Raw genomic sequence first — 27,359 nt, forward strand, 5'->3', positions numbered from 1 at the left:
CTCAAATTGGTGATTTGAGATGAAATCGTGATTGAATTTCAGGTTGCTGATAGCAAGGATCTGTCCTGCTCTTATCTCAGATTGTATATGCACACTGCTGGCCCCTAGCACACGGCAACTTTGTATCATATAAGCCACCTCAGAGGGGTTGAGTACTTTCAGTTCCTTATATTGGATCTTTATATGGGAGATTTTATATTGGAGACCACAGTAACCCATAGCTGCTAATTCTCACTTGGCATTAATTCCCAAACTGAGCATACTCTGGTCTCTCTGTGAAATATTTTAAATAACCCAAATATCAGCCCAGCGATTTGACTAGAAATTTTCTGAAGTTTTATATTGCTTAAAAGGGAGAGAATCTTAACAAACACAGACTATAGATAGAACTTCCTTATATGGTAAGGCAGACTCTGAGCCTACAATGATTTGCAAACAGTATCTGTAAATAATAATGCATTTTGACATTGAGTACTGTATATCATACATTTTAAGTGCTTGTTGGTGTGTGGAAGTTTACAGCAAAATGATGTGCTTCTGCATATGGCTGAGACCTCGTTCTGCAGTTGGCTTCATTATGCCAACCAGATATGAAAGCCTTATAAAACTCCTTCAACCATAAGAGCACTTATTCCATCAGTTCTTTTGCATCCTGCTGTTACTGACCGTGTTGTCTTGTTTCATAATTTCCTCAAATGTCCAGGAAGAAAATAGTTACAAAGACTTCCAACACAAAATCAGTACAAAATTCATAAGCATCACTTGAAATATTGAAGCCTCTTAAATATCACATGTGATATTAAGAAAGAATAAGCAAGCTTATAGATATACACACTAGGAAGAACAGAGAAATTTTGTTCCAACTGGCCTACTAGCTCCACATACCCAGCATCTAGAGGTGGTTAAAACACAGTCAAAATAGCATGAGAACAGAATAAAATCATGAAAGTAGATAAAATATCTGCGTAATTCATTATCTTCTCTGCCTTAGCAATACTCCAGCACATGCTTCCACACTCAGCTGTTCAGAAACTTCACCAAATCTTATATTTGTACACCAGAATGCCTTGATTTAACCAAATAAGATTCAGGTCATTTTTGAACCTTTGGTGTATACTTTGTTTTTCATAGAAAGGGTTTCTTTAACTGAATTTTCTGCAGCACCCAGAAGACACAAAAACACATAAGAAGGCCCCTAAAGATCATACCAACCAATATAATCTTATTTTGTAACGAGCATACTATTTTCTTACATGTTGTTACCTTGAATCTAAGCTACCTGTCTATCTATCAAGCAAGAATATATGCTGGGGAAGACCAGGTTGCCATAGTAACCTGAGTCCAGTTGTACAGACTTCAGAAAGACTGAATAATTTTATCTTTCTGAAGTGCCATCATCGTGCCATTATATTCATATATCTTACACATAAAATAGATTTCTATTATCAAATCGCCCATACATACTTCAAGCTCTTCTCATGCTCTGTTACAGAAGTCACTGCTTGAAATAGCTTTTTCTTCTTCATTCTCTTCTTTAAACATAAAGATGCTGCAGTTACTATTGTGATCCCTACAGCTGATATCCATTAAAGCAGAATTACTCATGAAGATTTTTTTTGTTGGAGAGGAGTGACTGACATCACTGCAGAACTAAAACAACTGCTCCAGCTGTGTCATGCATAATGATTAATCTTCTTTAGGATCCCTCCTAGTTATCTAAAATTGATTTTAATACATGGTATTGTTAGAATGTTATACTTTGCAGGATGTAGGAATTAAATCAGTACTTTTTTTCACAGGAATCTATGAGAAAGAACAGTGACAACACCAGCCCAATATGCTTACTGCGGTGAGTAGCTTTTGGCCACACAAGTTTCAATGTGAACTGTATGTAGCATGCTATTAAGCTGTAATAATTGAAAGTTCTGGAGAAAGGAGTCTAATGATACCCAACAGAACAATTTCAGTTCCATGAGAATATATTTAATTAACCCCTAATCATTTTCACCTTTATGACACTGGAAACACTTCTAGGGTTTGATTTATAAAATTATTATGCCATTAACAAGAGAAAGATATTATTGACATACCAAAATTCAATTTAATTACTCCCTTGATTCTTCCAGAGGCACAGAGATGCTTGCAGTTTTCTGACACTATGTTCCATTTTTAATATTGTGAAAGAGAAAATACCTTTGAGCATGCCAGAATGTTACATAATTGCTTCTACCCGTGATATAAGCACAAATATAACTATTTATTCTGGCTACCTAAAACGTTCCTTTTTGACAATCTCTGCCATGTCCACACTTGAAGCTTCCCTTATTCCTGCTTAAAATGTTAAATACTGACTCAATATTTGGCTTACTTCTGAGTCAGTGTATAACCTCAGTATTATCTAATGCATCCTCCAAACACTGCTCTGAGGAGAGAATATCCTTGATTCCTGGATCAGAACCCTTTCACCTGTGTATGTCCAGTTTAAGAGTCCCTGAACGTGATGCTCCCCCATCAAGGCTAAGCCTTCCTTATTCCAAAGCTTTGCATGGGTCTCAGGGGTCTGGGAATGCCAAAGGCAATTCTTACCGAGGCAATTAAAGACTGAGGTAAAATAGGCCTCGAGTACCTTGACCTTTTCCATGTCCTTCATCAGCAGGTCCTCTGGCGCATTCTCCAGCCATCCTGTGTGTTCATTAGTCTTCCTCTCGCTGCTAATAGAGGCCCCTTCTTGCTGCCCTCCACGTCCCTCATCAGAATGAACACCATGGCTTTGATTTTCCTATCTTTCACACTTTCCTAACTCCACACTTTAATGCTCAGAGGGTGTCTTTATATTCCCCCTGGATAATCTCTCCCTTCCATCTCTGTACATTTCCTTTTTATGTTTTCCTTTAAGTTCCCCATAAAGACCAGGGCTTGCAAAGGTGATGTTGTCGCCAGCTGCCTGAAGAAAGCTTCATTTACACCTTCTTCCTCATCAGGTAGTCTGTAGTAGACACCCACCCACACTGATTTGCCCTCTAATCCTGACCCCAAACACCCTCAGGTCATCCACCTCCAGGCAGAGCTCCGCACATCTGCACTGCTCTCTGAAAGAACAGAAAGAACAGAAAGAACAACTCTACCTCCTCATCGTCCCAGCCCTTCCTAAAGGACCTGCATTCATCCACAGTTGTGTGAACTAACAGACCACATCCCTGGGATCCCGATAAGACTGTAGCCCTGAACTGCATGCAGCCCTCAACTCCTCCCGTTTGAGCCCCATTTCTGCACAGGCACTTTCACAGCCCTTCTTTGAACTCCCTGTCCAGTCTCCAATTAAGTTATGACACAGCAAGTATTATCAACATCTGAATTCATTTAAAGTAAAATCTAACCATTACAACAGAAATTGTCTTAGCTGATAGGCAACATCTTTATAACACAATCAAATTTCAGAAAACTAATATACATTCAGGGAACTGGTTTTGCAACAGTGACACAGTTCTCCATTAAAGGATTCCAAAAAGTTGGATTTTTCTTAGTAAAAGAAGAGTTCAAAATAAAATAGAAGAGCTTTTTAAGAAAGTTCCTCACTCACAGTGGTTAAGCATATCAAATTCATAGTCAGAAGATTCAGTGTGGTGAAGCTCTAACCCCTTAGAAAGGAATTATAATGGAAGTGTTGACACAGTATTAGCTATACCATCACAACTCCAATATATTATTCCCTTATGGTAACAGACAGTGCTGAAGCTGCCCTGTAATTTGGCACAGAACATTTCTATACTAATGTAACGTGACAATGTTATTATGTCTGCTATTTTCTATGCCATAATAGCAGTATTTGTATCCACAAACATGACATTGCACTCACTAATACAGTTCTACTTAAAGACTGCGCTAGTAAAAACAGATGTAAACTTATAGAAAGCAGATCCTCTCCTACAGATTTGTTTTATTATGCCAGAATCATTTCCAACCCTGCTCTTCTTACAAAAAGACTGAATACGCTGCAAGGACAACTTTCACTACACAACCTGCTGTTAGAAATAGTTAGGATGTTCGTGATGCATTTCCTCAGAGGAGTTGCAGCAGCCATCCATTTGTAAGAACAGCCATTAACTGTCCTTTTTGTACACTCTTCTATATAATTCCGTTTTGTCAGAACAATTGATACCGGTCTGCGTTACACTTACCAATATAGCACTTCCTTCCTATCACATCTAAAGAGCACTGTTACCCGGCACCTCCAAGTGTCATATCATCCCAAAAGAAAAAAAACAAAAACAAAAACAAACAAACAAAAAAAACCAAAACCTGTGTGTCATCTTGGGGTCAAAACTTGTCCGTCTTGCTTCTCTTTCAGTAAATAGAAAACTATACCTCACAAAATGCTTCCACTTGTACCATCGTGAAGACTTACAGCTGACAGTCACTCCATACTCATTGTACTGGAACAATTAGATTTAAAATTAATTGAAACTTTTAATTAAAACTGTGGGCATTCCTGAATACATCTGTAAAACTTTAGTGTTCTCCTTGCTGGACAAATCATTTTACTTGGGAGTACATTTCCTAAAGTAGGGTCAAAAAAATCTTCCTCTTTCTAGCTTTCTAGGATTGCGGAAAACAGAACCTGCTTCACAGGCTGCTTATTCTAAAGGACTTTTTTTAAAGTTTATTTCAAGTTCTGCTCATTTTCACCTGAAATAATATGGTGAGCAATAGAAGAGTAATAATTTGCTTTTACAGAAAAGACTAAAGAAATTTCTTACATAATGTAACAGTAGAATGAATTATCACTCTTTTCAAAAAAAGCTCTTTCATTATTTCCTCCAACTGTCTTTTGGAAATTAAAAACAAGAATGATACAAGAACGATTTATACTGTAAAGCCTAGGGATGATACGCATGCCAAATCTTTTTGCACTGAGTTCACTTTGGGAGACATGCTGAAAATATCAGCTTCAATACAGTAAGGTCATTTGTGCAAGTTTATGCAAATAGCAGAAGGAACAAAACTGGAAGGAGTAGCTGATATACCAGATGGTTATGCTGCCATTCAGAAGGACCTCAACAAGCTGGAGAAATGAACTGACAGGAATCTCGTGATATTCAAAGGGAAATGCAGGGCACTTGCACCTGAGAAGGAACAAGCCCATGTACCAGTACTGGAGCTAACTAGCTGGAAAGCAGCTGTGCAGGAAAGGACCTGGGGGTCCTGGTGGACAAGACTTTTCTCTTAGAGAAACTCAAAAACTACCCGTACAATGTCCTAACCAACCTTCTCTTGCTGATCCTGCTTTGATCAGGCGGGATGGACTAAACAATCTCCAAAAGTCGCCTCCATCCTCAACCCTTCTGAGACTCTATTTTGTTCTGTAATATATTAACTAGGAGTTGGAGGGGCAAAAGAGTTCATGCAGAAGAATGCTATTCTCCATAAGCAAGGTGTATTTTAACCGTTTCTCTTACCACTGACATTTACTTTTTGGGGTAACATTGTAACCTTACATTCTCAGATTTTTGCTACTCTGAAACCCACCCGTGAGACTTCGATGTCCTGAACACTCCATTTTATTGTATTCATTTGGAAAATGAGTCAAAAGTTCATCTATGTAGTAATACTGGTTTAGATTTCAGCTTGTGTAAATCAGCATAGCTCCATGATCTTCAACAGAAACATGCTAGTGTAGACAGCTCAGAAATACACTTAAAATTCTTCTGAAGTGCACTGTGTTTTTCAGCAACAAGAAGGTGCTATTCCAAAACTGTCACTAAGACCTTCTTTTGGTATGAAAGGAATTCAGCTTACTTAAGTGTTACAAAAGTTCCCCTTGTGTTTTGTAACCTATGCAAGTTCCTAAAAACTGTAGTAGCACTTCATCGTTCCTCTTTTCATTCTGCTCTTTCCAAACAAAGCAGTGAGAAGTTTAGGCACATCAAGATGACATTGAAATTATTACATCATTTTCCCTCCTTTCTCTTGTGTATATTATTATGAAAAATCTCCCTCATTAGAGAGACATCTCACTGCAGATCTTTGAAATCTGAACTAACCTGTGGAGCCTAGACAAGACATTAGCCGAATTTACCAGGCTCAGTGTTTTATCAGGAAACACTCACATCTAAGATAAAATTACATTTTGTGTTTTGTGATAGAAGAACATTAAAAAAAAAAAAACTTATTTGGGCAAAAACTAAGATTTTTTTGGTGGCCATGCACTAAAGATACTCCTTTATTATAATCAGAAATGGTTATATTGAATGTTTTCTGATAGGAGTCAACAAATGTGCAAATGAGCTTTCACTGACTGGTAAATACAAGTTTATGAGTCTGTTTAACTTTATAAAATAGCTGGTACTTGAAGAAATCATTCACAGAATGTTCCATATCCATACACCAGTCACAATGAGCTTATAAACAGAGATCCTGCTTTGCTAGATGTGGGTGATACATATATTTTTCTTAGTTTTCAGCTACTCTCAGAAAAACTTGGATTTACACAGACACCCCAAAAGAAAAGAAATAATCATGTAAAAAGTAACCAAGAAATGAAATTTTTCCTCCTAGAGTAGACTATAGACTGAAATCTTTAAGAACATATGCTTAGCAGCATGACCAACCACATACATTGTTGGCAAGGGCAAACTTATATGCATAAAGTGAAGTCCAAACTAGCTCAACTTATCTTAAGGTTCTTTTCTTTTCTTTTTTTTTTTTTAATGCTCATTTCTACCATGCCAACAACTACAGGGAAAAAGATTGAGAGGAGTCTATTAACGGCTTTTCTAACATGGTCAAAAATAGTAGAACTTCCTTGAGAATAATTATTTTAGTTTTTGCATATAATTTACTTTCTAGTCTTTGGTTGGACATAATTTGAACCAAAAAATGTTCAGGTGAAAACAATTATGCTGACATTTTAACGTTTGTCCAAGAAGGTGCAGGCTTGCTGTAGACTGGAGAATGAGAACAAGACAAAAATCCAAAATGCTTGACTAGACAGCTACCTACACTTCCTACCACCAGACTTTCATCCAGTTAAATGCAAGTGGCCACAGAAATAAAAATGCAAAGACAGAAAGAAATTCACTCCTTATATTGATACAAAAATAAGTTATGGTTATTTGAAAAGTGCTGAGCTAAAACAAAACTCCATATTTCAGTTGAATCAGTTACCACAGACCATTATGAGACTTTTCCATTGTTTCCACTTTCACTTCAACAGAATTCTCTTTAGGTAAATAAGGATGACAGTAAAACTAGATTATGATATTGGTGAATCAGGTGCCATATTTATGACACATTTAACCTTTCCTGAAAGACCAGATGGTTGGTGTATGCTATGCAGTTTTATTCAGATGAAATTTTAAAAAAGTAAATTACTTGGACTGCTTTTATTATTGGCTTGCTTGGCATGTCACCTAAAGAAACCTACAATGGGAGATAATGAGCCTTGTCAACTGCCTCACACTAATTATAGCCCTCATGATATAATGCTACAAAATTACAGTATAGCTTAAGATATTACAATGTAAAAGGTTTTCAATTAGAAAAAAATATTTGTAACATTTACGCAAGAAGAGACAGACTCAAGCAGGTAACCATCAGTACATTAGACATGCAATCAAGCACAATAAAACCAAGTTCTGCCAGAGTTAGATATTGCAAATTGCCCAAAATCTATACTGTGCATTTTAGCTATGTCCTTCCCACAAACCTTACAGATTATCACAGGGTTTGACAGTTTATTTAAGCATTAAAATAATATAAACCTTCAGACAGTTGCTGCAAATGCTGCCTTAGAGCGCTAAAACTTCCCAATAAGCGTTTTGTCATGTACTTACGGTCGTTGCATAACGGTCCACTAAAGGAGGTCATACTACAGTCACAGCTGAATCCGTCCCACTGCTGCAAACACACTCCCTGGTTTGCACAGGAATCCTCTTGGCACGTTGTGCTGGGGCCTGATGAGAACACACAGAAGAGACTTGCACTTTGTCTTCCAAAGATAGTCATTTCGCACCGGATCACATAAACTATTTGCCAACATCTCAAGACAAATGAACAAAGAGTTACCCAGTAAAATGGACATAAACTTGCTGTTTTACATAGCAGCATGTAACACTCTATGGATTTTTTTTCCCTTTAGCTTTTAAATACATCAAAAATGCACAAACTGGCATAGAGTTATTCCTAGAACAGTGAAATTCCAAGCACTTTGTTGGAAGTTATTTGTTAATTGCATCTCAGACCAAACTGGCTATGTATTTTCTAAAAAAATCATAATTATTTTTCCTGTAAATACATTTCAACCATAAAAGCCAGATGCCACAGAAAACAAAGCTTCAGGAGAGGAAACTAAAGATTGGAAAATAAAATTAAAAATAAAGCAAATCAAAACAAGAAAAAAGGATGGTCCATTATAGAATGCTTTTAATCTCAGATATTACTTTAATAAATCGGATTTGAAATTAAGATAAATTTGGGATTATTTTGCAGGAATGTTGGCAAGTACTGATTCACATGCTTTAGGGATCCCATGCAGGTTCCTTTTTTAGAGGAAATAAAGAAAATCAGACTAGTAATGAACTGGCATGCCAAAATGTGACATACACATGAAAAACAAAGCTATTCTATTTCTAGAGAATCATAACTAGACTACTGAAATATAAAGACATTTTAAAAGGTATGATCAAAGCACTAAAGCAACCACTATACAAACATAGTCAAGACTGAAAGCCGTTACGCAAACTATGCTGTAAAATGAAGGTTCATATATCACATTGTTTTAGAGGTATGAAAGACAAAATCTGAAACAAACACATCGATTCTGAAATGTATAGAGCATTTTATGCAGCAACAGTGCATTGGGGGTTTCAGTCTTGTTTGATACATACAAGTCTATCTACCTTGCAAATCAGCTTTCATCAATGCAACTTTGTCAGCAAAATAAAAAAAAAAAGCAAAATATATTAAATGTTAGTAAGCAATATTGAAATGGCAGCAAACACAGAAAAAAACAGAGCAAAGTGCATGCTGCTGTTAAAGAGAGAAAGAAATGCCATATAATGCAAACAAATTAATGCTAATAGCCATAAGTCTTCAGGCAAGCCAAAAATAAGAAAGGAGTAATTTGCCAGTATTATATCACAAATATAACGGTTAATTGAGCTGATGACACGTAATGAAGTAAAATTAAAAGTTTTTTTCCTTTTCTTTTCTTGGATAGATATGAATGCAATAGCAAAGTAAATGCAAGGCTGAATCCTAGCTAGCCACTTGTCATGTCAACTATACACTGAATTCAGGAATAATTAGCATCATCACACTCTCTGGTCTTCATTTTTCCTAGCCCTTTCTTTTCAAGATTGAAACCTAGATCATGAAGCAGAGATTACAATGGGTTCATGTACATGGATCTCCCTCTAATACTAAACACCACAAGGAAAAATTTGCTTCTAAGGTTATAAAATTCTCCTAAGTCATTTTGAAGAAGATATATACATCCATTTGAAACTCCACTGCTAGCCACTGATGACAAGGAAGAACTGGCCCAAAGATTATTAAAATCTAAATCATTCTGGAGAGAAACCCACTTAGCCCTTCTGCCAATTTACAGCTCCTTCAAAGATCTCAGTGTAGGATGTTCTTTTGGTGTGGCAGTTATTTTGCAGGAATCCCAAAGGAATATGGTTTAAGTCAGTTCAATGACTATTTACTTACTTTAAATGAGCCGCTTGAGCATCCCACTAAACTAGGGCTTAGGGGTCATTAGTGTGATTAAAATTGGAGGACAGTGTTAAGTGCAATAATAATAATACCTCAAACTGCTACATTAAACCAGTTTGATTGCAGTAGGCACACAAAGAGAGCGATTTTGTTGTCTTAGGAGATCTGAGGCCAGACGTTCCACTTTAAGCATTTGGGCATTACATCACTCTTTCTTTGAGCTGGAAACGATCATGACAGATTCCATAGCTGACAAGACACTTTGATTTTTTTCTCGCCAGATTCTGCTACTCGGAAACTTTACCAAGATGAAGTGAAAATATCTGTAGGTGTCTAAATGTTATATATTCATGCATTTATTTACACTTTCGTTATGCAATGTCAAATTTCCTCATCTTTGCAAAAGTAGAGCAAAGTCACAAGGACTTAAAGTACAAAATCTGTAAGGACCTTGTAAGTAAATTAAAGATGGCTTGTTAAAACATATGTATGGCAGAAACACGGATTGCATTTTTGCAGGAGGGAAAAGGTTGTTTTTATAAGTTCATTCTTAGATTTTGCCATACCTGTAGTAGTCATTTTTCAAAAACTGACATTATAGCCAGCTTAAGAGTGGGCAAGAAATATTTTAATAAAATAGCTTTTAAAATAAGAACAAATTAAAAACAACAACAACAAAACAACAACAGAAGAGGGCTATTTAATGTCAGTAAGCATTATAATATCCACCATAACATTCTTTCTATATATAGTACATAACCAAGCTATTTAGAAAAATATTATCATACATTATTTCAAGCACTCACCTTTTGATTCACATTCTATTTAAATATTCTAATTTATTCAGTCTTTACTGAGGACTTTTTAATTGACTGGATATAGCCTCTTACTTGTGTTTGTGTAATGTGAGGACTTATATGCTACACACATATTACACAAAACACATTTTACTAGGTAGCATGCACAATATTTATTATATATGACAAACAAGTTCCATCTCACTACCAATAATCTTCATGTATGTTAAGAAATACTTTAAAATGTTTCTTCAGTGTATATATATTACATATGTAATTCACGCACTGTATTATTTTCCTGATATTATTAGTATTAGAACTATTTTTTATAATTCTGTGATTTCTATAATGGTTTTATTTTAGGCATATAGATAAATTACAATGGTTTTGACTAAGGAAAAACAGGGCTGACCCTTACTGTTTATTCTGGGGTTGACTGCCAACAATTCAAAGAACTACTTAGCATTTTATAATTTCAGCTGCTTGTTTCTATCTATTTTATTCATTGAAAATTTGTCAACAAGGTGGATTCAGCCAAGTGTAAATTTTATTCAGCACTCACAGTGACACAGAATGCAGATATCTGCACGTGGCTGAGACTGAACGTAAACCTTAATAGTTGCCACCTCATTCCTATGTGTTGGTATGCAACAAATGTTCCAAATAAAGAAATTTTGGCATGTACTTATGATAGTAAAGTGATTAAAAATATTAGCGTTTTGAGAACTAAGTTCTAACAGATGAAAATAATTAGTAGTACTTCATGGCTTCATTTTGGTGGAAGAAGGAAAATAGTTTTCACCCTAGCTTGGTTATACCTGAAAGGTGGGGAAGTGAATACGCCAAGCATCAGAAGAACGCCAGACCTAAGGGTCTCCCATCTATGGGAGAGGCTCTAGCACAGGCCGACAAATTAAGAGAAGACATCTACCCGCCAATAGCTGACAAAGGCTGTGACTAATATTTCTTCGTTTGCAATTACTTCTGCTAGCATGTGCTCTGAGCTCTTGGGAGCGGACACCCCAGGGAACGTAACACAGCACAGGCATCTCAGCAGGATTAAGCATGAGGTATATAGGGAACTGCTCCCTCTTAAAGGATGGGGATCATCTTCTACACACACATCAGCAGAGCTGGGGGCAGCCTGAGGCCTAAAAGAGATTCCTAGAAGGCAGAAAAATTTGCAAGTGACTTAAATTATACTTCAGGTGTCAAGAGTCTTTTTTACAGCTCTGATCCATGGTCTGCATACAACAGAGCAATAAATGTGTCAGGGAGAGCCTTGAAATAGGCAAGTCCTTGCAAGCAAGGTGGAAGCTCATCTATGAGGGTTCAGCAAAAGAGCCAGAAGGGGATATTTTAGTCCATGTTAGTCCATGAAAAGTGCCTTTCTGTGGGCCAAAGATTTTTCATGGTTTATCAATTTTGTTTGTGCTAAGTGGTTTTGGTATTGGAAAAAGCTAACTCTCCATCAAAGGGGACATCTGCAGCACCTTTATTAAATTGTTGGTAGCATTATTAAATTCACTGATAGTTGAGTTGTGCCACTGGTTTACAAGGTGAACTTGAATTGTAAGCTTGTAGAAATATTTCTTTGAACTATATGAAAATTATTTAGAAGATTACACAAATTCCAAAGAAGCTATGAAATGCATAATGGAATTAAAGTGCACATTTGCTCTCTAAAGGGGTAATGTAGACATGTAACTTGTTAACTTAATTCAGAATACAGATTCTATGACATCCAATTTAAACAGTTTTCTGTTCCTGATAGAAATACATAGTCAGTAAAGCTAGGGGTAAGTGGTGGATTTTACATATCTATATGCTATATCTATATGTTTCAGCAACAGAATTTAAGCTGTTGATAAAATGCTAGGTAAATTCTATCTTCACAAACTTACTGCAGGTGTAATAAAAAAAAAAAGATAAAATTTATCTGCCAGAAAGCTTTATCTGGTGAAACATGAAGAAAAAAAAAAAGGGGGGGGGAAAAAAGGGGGGGGGGAAAAAGGGGGGGGGAAAAAAGGGGGGGGGAAAAAAGGGGGGGGAAAAAAGGGGGGGGGAAAAGGGGGGGGGAAAAGGGGGGGAAAAAGGGGGGGGGAAAAAGAGGGGGGAAAAAAGGGGGGGGAAAAAAGGGGGGGGAAAAACCAGCATTGCTTGGATTGATTTTTACTGTCTATTTGTAAATTTAGTAAACTTGACATCAAAATTACCAAGACTCAAAGAAAAGATTCTACAATGTTATTTATACATTTTCTGTCCAGAGGAGAGTGACACTTGACGGAGGGGGAAAACATACAATTTAAGAATCACAAAATTCAAAATACTGTGAATAAAATATATAAACAGGGACAGAGAACTTATTGAAATTATTCAATAAATCAAAGTAAAAATAATCTGGGATTAATAGAAAAGATAGCTAGATTGACACCCCTAAACTACAAATACACCTCTTGTAATTCTGACCTGGTTTACTTCCCATGATATCCCAGCTAAGTCAATAAAGACATACGTAATGCAAGATAAAACACATTTTGGCTATTACTGATTTCAGATAGGAAGGCTTGTGAAAATATAAATCTCAGGGGTGAGCACAAAATACAGAAAAGATTTGGAGGGAGGACTGAGCTTACTTGGCACCACTAATTTGCTGAGAATTCATAACTCAAAATTTCTGTTTTAAAAACATCATTAATTAGCTAACATCTCAGCATTAGCTGATGTCTAAGTATCATGAAGATATATAGGACTGTACTGAAGGTAACTGTTGTTATTTCTATCATTAATTAGAATATTCCAGAAGTAAACAAAATACATGCAAAATATCCTGCCAGTCTTGTTCTCAGAGTAATCTGTTTAGGCTATTTATCTCCAAAGTACTATTGCATTTGTGGTCCTTTTTATAAGGAAGGGTCAGCTCAGATCAATTAAAGCAGATAAAAGCCTCCCTCTGTATGGAGCGTACATATCAACAAGACTCAGCAGGATTAGCACAATGTTCACACAAAAAGATATAAGAATATCTGCATATGTAATACCTTCACATCCTCTTTCTATTTGCCCATTGCAGAAAAGAGCATCTGAGATTAGATCAGGGAGCCGTCCATTCAAGTCAACCGATGCAAGACAGCCTTGAAATCCTTCCTTTGCGTGTACCAGTTTTGGCAAGGATTTATACATTTCTTTGGCCACTCCTCCAATATACAAATCACCTGTTAAGTAGAAACAAATATTAGGTACAGAAAAGAGAGCTGTAGAATCTTTGACCTGTTTGATATTCCGGCCTTCACATCCTGAATAACAAGTATCTCAGAGACCTTCTTCAGCAGATCCCTGAGACATGAGCAAACTTTCAGTAGTTTAAGACCTTGGTCCTACCTTGTCCCAAGATAATCTGAGTGATTTTTCTATATGCTGCAAAAGTCAAGTTTGCACAAGAGGACTGAGCGCATGCTTTTTGTAATGAGGAAGAAATAGAAGGTTTTATGGATGTTGGTAGCAGAACTGCTGATTAAGTGATTGTCTGAACACTGCCGGAGATGATGCATTCTGAGACCAATTTTGTGTTACACTGCCTAGAAAAATAATAAGGCAGTGTCGCTGGAATAAAGTCAAAATACATGTAAAAGAGAATACTAATAGCATATACAATGTAAATGGATAAGGACAGAATCGTTAAGCAGTGAAAAGATTGACTCTTCACCAAAAAATAACCTTATGTTATTTTTATATGTTATGTGGGAACAGGTGGAGTTAGATGCCTTTATAATGGCAAACAGATACATCACAACTCTCTCTATAGAAGCTCAGGCAACTTAGGGCTGCAAGCTGGTGCTTTCCTTTGAGTTATTCATAGGTCTGATATTTATCTTGAACATATGCACCTACAACTTCTCTCTAAATGTAGAGGAGACGACCCTTCTGTTTTAAAATAATGCAGGCTGTGCTTTTGTACCCCATACATCTCACCCCTCTAGCAGAGAGAAAACTGATCCTTTACCTGAAGGCATTTGAAATCAACATAACACTTTCCTCAAGTGTGCCTTAAGTGCTAGTCTATAAGCTTAACACAGGGCTTTCCATACTTGCTGCTGAAGCATGTCTGACACTCCCAGCAAGGGGAAGTATGCTCTAGCTAGGAGGCACTATTCACTCCCGTGGCAGGTGAGATGAGTTAGAGTTTAGTCACACACAGAAAGGATCAAAACCACAGTTCCCTACACCCTGCATGAATTTATTGCCCTTGTCTCCCATCCTTGAACTCCGAAAACACAACAGTCTTTGCAGCCTTGGCGGGAATGCTCTGAGCCACACTGCAGGCAAGCTCCTTTGGGGACCAACAGAAAAAACATCTGAATTTCTGGCAAGGGTCGAACCTGTTGAAGGACTCTCGAGCATCACCCAATGACAAGACTTTTGCCCTGCCTATGCATTAGATGCTCACTGACCATATGATGTGTGTTAGAAAAAAAAAAAAAAATCAACAGGCATATTTTACATTATGCACTTTTTTTTTGTGCTTCCCAGTATGTCCCCTGCTCCGGGGGACGAGGGAGCGTAGCCACAGGACGTATCAAACAGTGTCTGCTTTCTCTCAAACACAACATTGCTTGCTGCTTAGACATTTACTGTAGGAAGATTTTATCACTGCAGGACTTAAAATGCACTCGCTACCATCAGTACCCCAAGTCGCTAATTTTAACCTGGCACTTATCAGTGCAGACGGCAGTTGCACCTTTGCTGGTTCTCTTGGCGTAGTCCCCTGTTTGCAAGGGAGTGCAATTCAGTGCTGTTTGCTATGGTTTACAGTTTGCCTGCGAGGAAATGGCCTGAAACAAACAAATGCCTATCAGACTGTGAACAATTTTCAGTTGCTGCATACCAGTCCTAAACCTCAACTACATTTGAATTAGTGAAGGGGAGATAAAAAGCTAGGAACACACATATCTTACAAGCCATCCAACACAAAATGTTAGTAACCATTATAGCATCATACACTAAGAAACCTCATGCTCTCCTCATTCCATTAAACAATTAATTAGAAAAAAAGATCCTGCTTTCTTCTAGAGCTTTCGGGCATGGCATAAATCTTCTAAGCAAGATACTAGACATAATAAATTAATACACGGTCATCCATATGTTCCTACAAATAGGGCATAATTCCTTCACAGTAGGAAAAAATCTGTATCTTTCAACCAGCCGTGCTGGTTGAAAAAGAAAAAAGCAAAAACTCTTGCCTCATAATAAAGGTTCTTCATCTTTTACTCATGTGGAACATGTAGAAAATAACACTCTTCAAATTTTCCTGAAGCACTGTTTTTTCAGTTATTGTTGGATAAGAATATAAAGATAATTCCCCTTAACTGAGTGCAAAAGACTTGAATGAGGCAAACTCCAGAAAACCATACAAAGCATGATTTGCACTGATCATGCTTTTGCTAAAAAGTTTACATTCTATTCTCTATGCACACATGCACAACCTCAATCTAAATCTCTTGACACGTGCACTCTCAAGCAGAACTATTTTTATTCTTTGATTGGTTAAAACCTTTAAAAGGTGAAAACTTTAAAACCAATTCCCCGGTAATTCCCAAGATCTACCCCTCAAGTATATCAAGATTGTCTTAGACAAATAATCAACCATTCATTATGGCAATTAGCTAGTAGAAGGCCAGGTCACTGCAACAGTAACTGAATTCAGAATACATGCTCCTAAAATATTGAATGTAATATTTTCAATTAAGTATCACATGCACATATAAATTAAGTAGAAACTACACATAGAACTGTGAAAATCTATTGCTTAGTTACTGTTTCTTAGGACTGCTTGTTCTTACTTAAAACTGATCTTTATGCATCTGTGTGTGTGTATATATATATAAAAGATGATTCCTGTAAAATCAACATCTTCTATAGTAAAATTTGAACTGTTTTGATATTCAAAATAACTTGAATTCTGCTTTTGCACCACCTTTAATGTGTAGCTTATGAATGGCCATATTGACTGAAACATAGTTTGGGTTCAATTTTTTTTAAAAGTATATGCTTAGCATTTCTTCAGAGTACAGGTTGAACTTTTCCTGCATTTAATACCTTGAGTTTGCTGTTGATAATATAGAAAAGTACATTCTGATAGACACACCTTTACTAAGGGATAGGCTCTAGAGGTATAACTCATTAGAAAATTAAAAAGAAAAAATAATTACTTGGTTATTTTTTCAAAGCGCTCATCAAAAATATTTTGAGTCCCTACTTTTGTATCAATTAATCATTTATCATCCTCATTTCCATGTTACCACAATGGAGAACGGGCTTTCTATAAAACTCAATCCATCACAACTTCGAAGAAGAAAATTGTAAAACATGTTGTAAATCAAAATACTCATATAAAGAACACATTATTAGTAGGGGTTCAGAAAAAGGTATTTTTTTTTCCCACTTCCACTAGAAGAGTAGTATGACTTTACTACTGCATACTTAGCAACAGCTTCAGGGGACGTTACATGCTCTGAAAATTTGTAGGATTAATCCATTGTTGTGTATCTTATTTATGTCAAATGTCTGTATTCAAAAGAACGTAGTGAATGCTAAAGCAATGTGAAAGAAAAATCAAAGATGCTGTCTGTTTATTTCCTTTTCCTGAATAACCAGCAGAAGTAACTTATCATTTGGCATTACTGTCATGTTATTCCTCACACTTTCCTCCTTTCCTGATCTGTGTCCTCAACGAAGAACTTTTATGTGATATGTCCTGGTAGGCAAATCTGCTTAATGCAATGATTACCACTCTCCAAATTACCAGTAGAGAGGGAATTATTAGTCATGTGTTTATAATGGTACCAGCAGTATATAAAAAGTGCTCAGGGAACAAGCAGTTTCATTTGAATAGTTAGGCTATTTCACTCTAAAAATCTGCAGGTTTGGGGGATTCTTTTGTTTATTTGTTTTTTACACAGCGGGATTTTATTTCTTGAAATGCAACAGCACTGTTCTTTCAAATATGGTTCCATGTTTAAAAGAAAACAAAACAAAAAGGAGGAAATAAAACTGTAGAAGAAATTGTGGTTTGACTTTTCTGTAACCTACAAAGAAGTTATCCTTAGAGCGTTTTCATACGATGCCCATTATTCTCTCTGAAAATGGACATTCTCTCCCTTTATCTCTTGTGCTGCTGTTTGCAACTACGCTTGCAGAACTCCATTTCTTCTCTCTCAATATTGAAAAAAGTTTCTCTTTCTTGTTTCTAATGACACACTGTACGAAGTCACGGCTATGAACAAGAAGGTTTCTACACTGTACTAGAATGGCTCCTCAAGAAAGACATGGATGGCCCTGGTTTACATGGTGGGTTCTGAAAGCATGACATGCATCTCTGCAATTCCTTTGTATGATAAATTAGAGAAAAACACAAACAAACAAAGAAAAGGCAAAATAAAATAACATCTGACTCTGGTGATGCCAAGGTGGCAGGCGCAATTTTCTCCAAATGCACAACTTTAAAATGATCAAGCATACAACAACTCTTCCCTCAGGCAGGCAAAGAGGAATGAAGACTGCTAAGATTGAGAAATACCACAGAGAAAGTCTAATCTGAAAAGGAAAAATACTGCTCACTTCCTTCAAGTCCTTCAAAAAAAGATCAATAGAAATAACTTTGTAGTGCCTTAATAATTGCTCAATTATGTGCGTAGTGGAACTCAACGTAAAATCTCGTAGTCCCAACTCATGTTATATTTGATGGAATGGAAAGGTAAAAATAAATGAGCCTTACACAGCCTAGATATGCACTAACTTGAACACAATACAAGATAACATTCCTATCTTAAATCCAGGGATATTCTAACTAATGCAAATGTCAGGTAGGCACATAGCTGCCTTTGTCATGCAGCAAAATGTAGGAGCCTACTTGCACTAAATGACCTTTTCCTCCTAACATACATTTACCTTGCATAATAGCCACAGCAGAGTGCTAAAGTACTTCGCTTTCAAAGGAAGGGTTTCTACACTTTGTGAAAGGCATGGGGTATAAAAACAGAAGGGAAAGAAAATTACTTCTACAGACAGAGCCAACTTAATTTTTTTTTTTTAGCTGCAAGCAGCACCACAAAGAAACCTTCTTGAAAAGATTTCTATAAAACATATGACTGCTCCAAAATTCCTAACTGAATTAGGAATAGTTATCACCTTCAGAACAGAATCTCTTGATCAGAAAAAGCAAAGGACTATTGCCCACTTGAAAATAGCAAAGGATTTAGGGCACTAGGAGAGTCAGAGGAAAGCTAGACAGCCAGGTTCAACAACTCTGCTCTGAAGCAGGAGGACAATCATTTGAACCTCAAGCTTTGTAAATGCATGTTCTATAAAACAGATAAGTAGGAATTCTCAAGCCCCTCCCTCCAATTTTCATTATTCATGACAAGAAAGGCTTACATTTTGTTCCCTATCAAAAAATTCAGGATCTGATAGTTACAAAAATGTTGATGAAATATAATTGTAATTTTCTGATTAAGTCAGATATTGCTTTGATCATAACCCAAGTAATACATCTAAGGACAGTTGACAAAGATTTGAATTATGCTTCTGCACAGCTTCTGCAACACATAGGCTCCAGCATATGGCTTTTCAAATCTCCCTTTACAGTAGGGAGTATGCACTTGCTACACATTCACAAGCCTGTTTGGTGTTAGAATCAAACATGCCTCGACTTTGTCTACCACTTGCAAGACCCTTGGGAGAAGACATGAGCATGTAGCCTTTAGGCTTTAGGCCCACTTGTTCATTGCAAAAAAAATCCATCCTTTAGCTTCAAAATAGCTTTGTCCTTGGAATCTTTTGGATTTGATTATATATTTTTTGAAGAAAAGAATTTTTGTCAAATATTTTCCCTGTTGGTAGAACAAATTCCATCAGTTCTAGACTGCCTTTATCTTAAGAAGCAAGGAAGGGAATGGCAGCTAGTTCACTTTTCCTGCTGTATGATGTGACAGGTGTTGCTCTCCCTCTTTCATGCTGACTGTTCTGCTAACCAAGCAAGGCAAAGAAGTTATATTTAAAGAAAGGGAGGGAGACGCAAACACCAACCTCCTTTGGATTAGCAAGTCACTCTTTCGGGAAGGAACACAGAAATTGATTATTTCTGCTCAGCTTTACAGCATCTTCCCTACCTTGCCTGAAAACTACATTTAGAAAAAAAGAAATCATGTGGTTAGCACTGTGGGTTTCTTCAGTCCTATATATGTCATATAGGACATATTGTAGCTATTTACAAAGAGATTTATCAACTTTGACAATAATTCATTGGCTGATATTGCTTATTCTTTTTACTATTTCATTGTGGCTCTGGACCCACATCCACATTGACAGATAAGGCAGTGAAGACAAAGAAAGCACTAAACTCACTGATGGGCACACCAAGAATATGCACCTTGCAGACCTGTTATAAATTTCTATAGCAGTCCACCCTGAAGATAGATCTACTACTCTACCTTTCTCTAGATCTCCTTATCACATCACGCTACTCATGACTGCACTGCAGATATTACACACCTGGTACAAGTGTGCTTCTGTCTAGAAGCCATTATCCTCATCCTATTGTTGTGTCATGTACTATACTATATACAATACTACATATCTTGGTTCAGCCTCCTGTGGTCTTCACTTCTGCACTTTGTCCTCTGCTGGCATCTCAGTTTTCATTCTTATTACATTTTTTGACTCCGTTCAAAGCTGTTAAATGGATAACATTCTTCATATTTATATTTCACTAGCAAGTACAATTTTGTCACATTAGATTTAAGAGAGAGGCAAGTAAAGCTATGATAGAACGGGGAATGGAGGGAAATGTCCTTAACAGTTGAGTTTTCAACAAACAGAAGTAGAAACCATAAAGTTAAGTCATTAAGCCTAAGCCCAAAAATATCTCCTAAGATAGTTCAAAATAAAATCCATTGCTTCCCTAGAAAGTATTAAGTTCTCAAATCACATGTGCTTTCAAACAAGAAAAAATGTCCGAAATACTGCATTTTTTTTTCTCACCAGTAATAATTCTCAGATCCCCAGTCACTGCATTTCTTTTTGCTTTTTGTTCAGAAGAATACATGGAAGGCACTAACATTGAAAAAGAGTGAACAAATTTAAAACCAAAGCAGGCTGCTTGTCCAATGGGCTGTGAGGCAAGTTGGTGATGCATGTTAAATGGTAAATAATAAAATCTAATTGCCATATAAATGCGCATGGTAATCCATCTCCCACAGAATGATGCTATGCCAATTACTTTGTATCTGAGGGGGATGGTTGTGGTTGAGATTTGAGGCATTCAAGCATATCAAATGTCCTTCATTTCTCTCCTCACCACTTTTGCACACTGTTTACACCTGAAAAACTGACAAAATCTAATGCAGCAGGGATTTTCATGCTACAGTGTATTCAGATTTCCTTTCCCCTATAATCACTTTCCTATAATCACATGACATTTTCCCATAATCACTTAATCTTAGTTTCAATAGCCAAGAAATGCTATTAGCAAAGCTTGTTTTCAAGACATACACAGCAAGGGGTTCTTCTTTCCAACAGGTAGCCTGAACCTCAGAGATTAGCAGCATTTGCAAAGCCCATTCCCTAGCATCCCCCTCATGCAAGATGCTCCACAAAAAACACCAAGGAACCAATGAAGGTTAAAAGACCTTTTCATTTTGATTGCAGATCTGCAGAGGGGAAACATTTTAGCTATCAACATAATATGTTTAGTATCAACCTCTCAATCCAGACAATCACTTTCATACTTTGAAAAGACATTAGACAAATTAGTTATTTTGCAACAAGGATTGCTCAGTCATAATTCCAAGATTTTTAAAGAAAGCTATACTATGCCCACAGCAACACATTCTGAAAATGAATTCAGTACATGATTCTCAGGAAGACAATAGAAGCAGGTTCAAAGAATATGTCTCAGAGAAGTACAAACAGTGTAGCATCCAAACAGAGCAAAATGAACGCAAACAGAGACAAAAGTATCATTTTGTTTTCCTCTGCTGCAACTCTGACCTGCTTAAAACTTCCATTAGCTAATTTAAGCATCTTCAAAAGTTCAGTACTTTGCCAGTGGGATATGTTTAAGATAATTTTTTTAATGTGTTTTAATATTTCTCGCCTTTGCCTGAGCACAATTTTACTTAACATTCCAGAAGGATTTGAAGAAAAGTCCACAATGAACTAGGTTAAAAACCTGCTTGTCAAACAGCTGCAGATATGTAGGCAAATATAGAAATAAATATATTGTGTGAGAAAGAGGGGGTACGGCTGGAGAGAAGCAGCAGAAGAAAGAAAAATTTCTTTCACCATGGAGTGACCTGAAAGACTAATGCGATCCTGTGGACTAAACAGAGTTCATCACAATATCTTTTATAATTTTTATGCAATCTGGAAGTAAAGCAGTTTTTTTCTTCCATCTCATAGTTTTGCAAATCTGGTTATAATTTCTAAATGCCAGCACCGTCAATATTATCTACGCAATCTGAGAGGCAGCATGCAAATTTAAAAACAATATGCAATAAGGTGTAGAATAAGGAGCATGTATATTAGACCATACTGTCTAATCATCTTGACTATTGTTAATCTGCCCTCATATTTTTGCTTGACAGAATGTCTCAAAGAAGAGCTCTCACAGCTTTAGGTCCTGTATTTTTTCTTTCTTGTACAGAGTCCACTTTCTCAATACTATTAGGAAGACAACAGTTGGATCTGCCATTGTCTATTCCACCAGGTCACATTATGAAGATATATTTACTGATTACAGTATTTGGAATTTGGTATTTGGAACAGAGTGTTATTTCTGTATGAAAATCTCACAGCCCCCTGGCAAGGTCATTACAATAAACGTATGCATGTTTATTTGAGGAATTCAACCGCTAAAACTCACTCATTTGTACAAATTTCCATTTTTTAATATAAAACATGACTCTCTGCCTTTCAAACCTTTGTTTCCTAGTAGAAATATAAAGAACCATTGCCACTGACAGAGACTTTAATGCAGCAATAATAATGTGCTTCATATAAAAAACAGGGGTGAACATTGCATAAGATTAAAGTTTTTCAATTTTCACTGCTGGAACAAGAATCTTATTTTACAAACAAGACTAAGTTACCTCATTTTTGCATTGCCCGAATATCACACTTTGAGAGGCAAATGGAATATCAAGAGATGAATTCACTACCACCAATCATCTATACTGAAGCCAGGTCAGTAGATTTATTAATAATATATTAAATAAAATAGAAAGTTTACAAAGATGATTTAATTGCCAAGTGAGTCTTTAAGTGCTTTGGAAGAAATTTATTTCAGGGCATTTGTGAAACGTGACTATTTTTCTTTTAGATGCTTCAAACTAGGCTGTTCTCATATTATCAGAGAAAAGGACAAATGAGAAGGTAAATATGTACAGCAACAGCAGTTAAATCTTGTGAAGGGACACAGAAAGCTGGAGGCCAGAGGAGAGATACAGAAATAAAAGTAAAACAGATAGCAGGAAAGCCAGACTGGAATGTTAAATATAAGGAAATCAAAAGAATTTCTATTACTGGGGATGATCTGTAGGACTAAAACTAAAACATTTTGTGATTCATTAGTGCTCTCATCTTGAATGAGATGTTGTGGTACCTCAGAAGTGTTACAGTCTGAGTCTTATGCTGCTCCTCAGACTAGCCTTTGCAGAGCTGTATCTCCTGCAGTGGGCTGATCATAAACATTCCTTTAGCTCAGCATCAGTTTGCACAATAAAAGTTCCATGACTGAGGTACCTCCTGGAAGATAAAGCTTAGCTAGAAAGTTTAAAACAGCATGAAGCACTCCAGCTACCAAATCCGAGATAAGTTCACAGTTACTTATTGTTAAGCCCAAAATAAACAGTATTGCTTAATATTTTCATTTGTTGAAAAAGTGTTATATATAATATTAAAATGTCAGAATTTTCTGTGCAATAGTCAGTCTGGGTAGGGTTCTGTTGGGGCGGGGGGAAGTTACTTTGGGGATAAAGTAGTGCCCATATGTGTATGGGAGAAGCAAAAAGAATATTAAATCCTAGCTGCATAAGTGAAGATAAAATCATGCTTGAAGATATTCCTCCTCTAGAGCTCATGTGTTTGCAAATATTTTTCAAAAAAGATTTCTGCTGGAACTCTGATTTTGCACACTGAAGGAAGAAAGTGTGGAGACAGAAGAGAGATTACAGAGGCTATGGCAGCTACAACTGAATGAAAAATGGCTTCTTTTCTGCAGCAATACTGAGGAACAGGAGCGCATGAGAAACTGCACCTTCACCTCTTTTGCATTTATGTGGCCCTTCAAGGCTACTTGAACCCATCAGACCATAAGAGCACACTCCAGCACAGCAAGCCAAGAGAAGTAATGTCCCCCAACACCAAGACAGGCTACACCAAGGGCAGGACAGGGAACTTGAGCATGAAACGCATGAAAGAAATCTCCCATACAACTAAAGGTTTTCAGGCTTGAACTGCCTTGCATTTATTGTTGGGACTCATTTATCATTGCAGGGTGTCTGTAGGAGGCTGCACCTAACGGCACTTTGATAATTCCCTCTGCCAGGAAAAACAACATGCCTGCTTTCATTTGCTTGTTTCTTTCTCTCTGGTTCATCATTTATTAGGTTATCTAGCAAATAATAGCAATAACTATTAATAACAATAATAATACAAGTGTTTCCACAGCTACTCTCTCTAGCATACTGACTTAGTATGAAGGGCTATACAGAGAATCCACACTTATAATAATGCATTTTCTATGATATATAACCAAATTATACACCCAAAAGGCATTCTGTGGCAATTTTTTGCTTTGCCAGACAATCTACTGGGCACGCTGTACACAGTGTGTTTATCACATCTTTGCTATGTGTATTTTATTTATCTTTCCAAGATTACCTTGGATTAAAGATTACCTTGGCACTTAAAAACTGGCAGCTCCATGGTTCTGAGAAAAGCTACAGAGATTCCATATTAGCTGCATGGATTTTTTTTATTATTTCAACAAATACTAACTCTGATTAAATAGAATTATTGGCATCGACAGTAGGAACTGCAATTTTAAATTTGTTAGTTTGCTATGGCTAAAATGCAATGGGACAAGGAATTAAATCAGTCTACTTGCATCAGGAAAGCATATGGAGTGTTTATAGCATAACTGAGTTGTGTCGCCATACATAAACAGCATAAAGTAGAAAAAGAGAGTAAGCTACAAGAGAAGATTTTCAGCTGAGTATAAAGGAAGGGCAAACAATAATGAAATTATTTTTTTCCTGCATTTTTTTTTCTGTATCAGATTGAAACAACCCTCCCCTGGTCAACAGAATAAAAAAATCTCATAATATGTGTGGAATCATAGTTTAAAAGAGCTGATCAAACGAAAGTCAACAGTACACCTTAAAAAATAAAAAAATAGTACACCTTAAAAAATAAAAATGAAACCTACTAGTATGTGAAAACAGAGGCAAAGGACCCACCCATGTACAATAGCACAGTTTGTGCAAGGTGCTTGCTTTAACTCTACTGAATATATCAGGCATATCGTCATTCTTTGACTAGCAATATTTCCTGGGTGGTGAAAGTCAGCTGCTAGGACAATTCACATTCCTCGTTTCAAATTTCAGTATTTTTTTTTCATGTTCATCAGTGTTTTTTCCAATGGAATTCAAGGTTAGAAAATGCACCAGGTATGGATACATTTTTACTTCAAAGGCATAAAGCAAAAGAAAAATTTTCAAGTGCAGAAAACAAAGGAATGTCGGATTTTATGGGTTATCTGAATTTATGATATTTCTCGATGAATGTACTACACTGGTACATTTCATGAAGTACCAGTGCCCTCTAGTGCCTATATTAAGCACTTCCCCCCACACACACACACTTCAATAATAAAGATATCAAAACACTATGTTCTGTTTGAGAAATATTTAGAATAAATATTCAGTTATCAATTCTTAACAGGGTTATTTTACTTACTCCCGTTGAAGTAATCTGCTGACAAAACCAGATTAAATACAAATACCCACATACACATCCACCAAAGTACTGCACAGGATTGCAAAAATAGCTTAACTATGAAAGAACAAGGTTTTTGTATGCTTTTTTTTCAAGCATCAAAATTAATTCTGAAATGCAATTTCTTAGAAACCCTTGACTGTATTTACAAATAAGAAAGTCAGTCAATTTCCAAATACAATTCAGAAAAGGACACAAAAGTCCTTTGAAAAGCTTTAATTCAGAAACCAAGCATCTATAATAAAGAGGTTTTTAGCAAAGATTATGACATATCAAGATAGAGTTTTCATAGTCTTTCTCACAATCATAATAGCACTTTAAAGTGAAGCAAACGTGAAATCTCACAAAATCCAGGGTAATTACCAAGGTCAGCTCATTATCTGTGACTCAGAGGTAGTTAAAAGAAAATTCAGCAAGGAACAAGGAACAATGGAATATTAATATCTACTTTGAACCTTCTGGCTTTTGAAATATTAAATTTTATTTGACTGTTATGAAATTTTGGTTATCCTAAAAAAAGATTTATAAAAAATTTTAAAATATGTAATACTTTTTCATATGACCATAATATACTTTTTTTTGTATCTAACAAGGTAGGAATGTTTTAAAAAGTATACTTAAATATATTTAAAAAGTATATCTTTTCAAAAATATATCTTCCTTTGATGCTAACTAGCTCTTCGAGTGGGAACCCTGACAACTAATTAGTATTTTTTTTAAGTATACATGTTAGTTTGTGTTATAAGAATGGATCTTAAGAACCTCTCTATCCTCTAAAATAATTTAAACATAGAAAACAAAGTTTATCACATTGTTCAATTAAAGCTACATTACATTGTGTATTTACTGCACATAGATTTATTTGAAATTGCATTGCATTTATCTTTCCCAACTGCAAGCAAAAAATAAAAGAGGTTTCATGTAGGATGCTTTACAGTGAGGGAGAGACCAAAATGCTTCCCAGTCCTCTAATATGCAGATCATGAGTTCTGCAAAGCTTTTGCACTCTTACTGTAAAGCCTGGGCATATGCAACCTATACCCATGTAAAAATCAAGCTCTTTTCTTAAGATTTTTAAGCTTTAATTCTGCTCTGGAATATTTCATCTATTTTTTAGTATAGTATGTGTGTTCTACACTCCATGTCCTTTTCATTTCCTGCTTTTTTCTGTAGAGTATCCATGCAACATTTTCACACATTCAGAGTTGAGGGTAACTTTGCAGAACTATTACTGCCATCATCAGACAAACACGAAGAAAATGTAATTTATTGTGAACATATTAATTATCAAGTACAACATTTAATACGGTACTACAGAACTATATGGTAGTTTAAAAACATGACTTGTTCAGTCTACCATTCTATACTGCACCTTGCAGTATACTCTACTTACTTTTGAGATCTAAGTTTCTGGCTCCTGCTGTGCTCTGTGTTGTGATTTTAGTGTCAATCTTCACAGTATGAAGATTGCTGGTATCCCTTGATATCATCACATTATGCCACTGGTTGTCATTCAGAGGTTTATTAGAACTTCCTTTGATGAGATTTGCACCATTCCCCAAGTCAAATACATAATGTAAATACCTGTGCAAAGAGAAAAAAATGGAAGTTTCCTTTTTCTTTACATACCAAGGACAGTAATAATTAATGTCTGTCATCATCTATGCCCTTGCACTCTTCAGCATCACTGGTAAAACAGGAAGAGAAACCTGAATGTCAAGTGGGGAAACACCCTAATTCAGAGGAATCACCATTCATTTACATTCACTGAGATTCAGTCCCAACATTAGA

General features: G+C 36.3%; 1 protein-coding gene across 25 annotated transcripts in view; it reads right to left on the reverse strand.

Moving 5' to 3' along the window:
- The window catches only part of NRXN1 (neurexin 1), a 601,940-nt gene that overhangs the window by 295,150 nt on the left and 279,431 nt on the right, over positions 1 to 27,359 (reverse strand). For 15 of the 25 annotated variants that reach the window (XM_088532146.1, XM_088532145.1, XM_088532143.1 and 12 more), the window contains 3 exons: positions 26,962 to 27,152; positions 13,556 to 13,729; positions 7,833 to 7,952 (listed from right to left, as the gene is read on the reverse strand). In XM_088532146.1, coding sequence (XP_088388272.1) covers positions 7,833 to 7,952; positions 13,556 to 13,729; positions 26,962 to 27,152 — 485 coding nt within the window. Of the gene's footprint in view, positions 1 to 7,832; positions 7,953 to 8,897; positions 8,925 to 13,555; positions 13,730 to 26,961; positions 27,153 to 27,359 lie in introns of all 25 variants that reach the window. The other 10 variants (XM_088532137.1, XM_088532130.1, XM_088532124.1 and 7 more) reach the window with 1 other exon arrangement.

This window comes from Tinamus guttatus, unplaced genomic scaffold (assembly GCF_059628265.1).
Source record: "Tinamus guttatus ecotype Peru unplaced genomic scaffold, ASM5962826v1 Tinamus_guttatus_pri_ptg000456l, whole genome shotgun sequence".
NCBI classification, from domain to species: Eukaryota; Metazoa; Chordata; class Aves; order Tinamiformes; family Tinamidae; genus Tinamus; species Tinamus guttatus.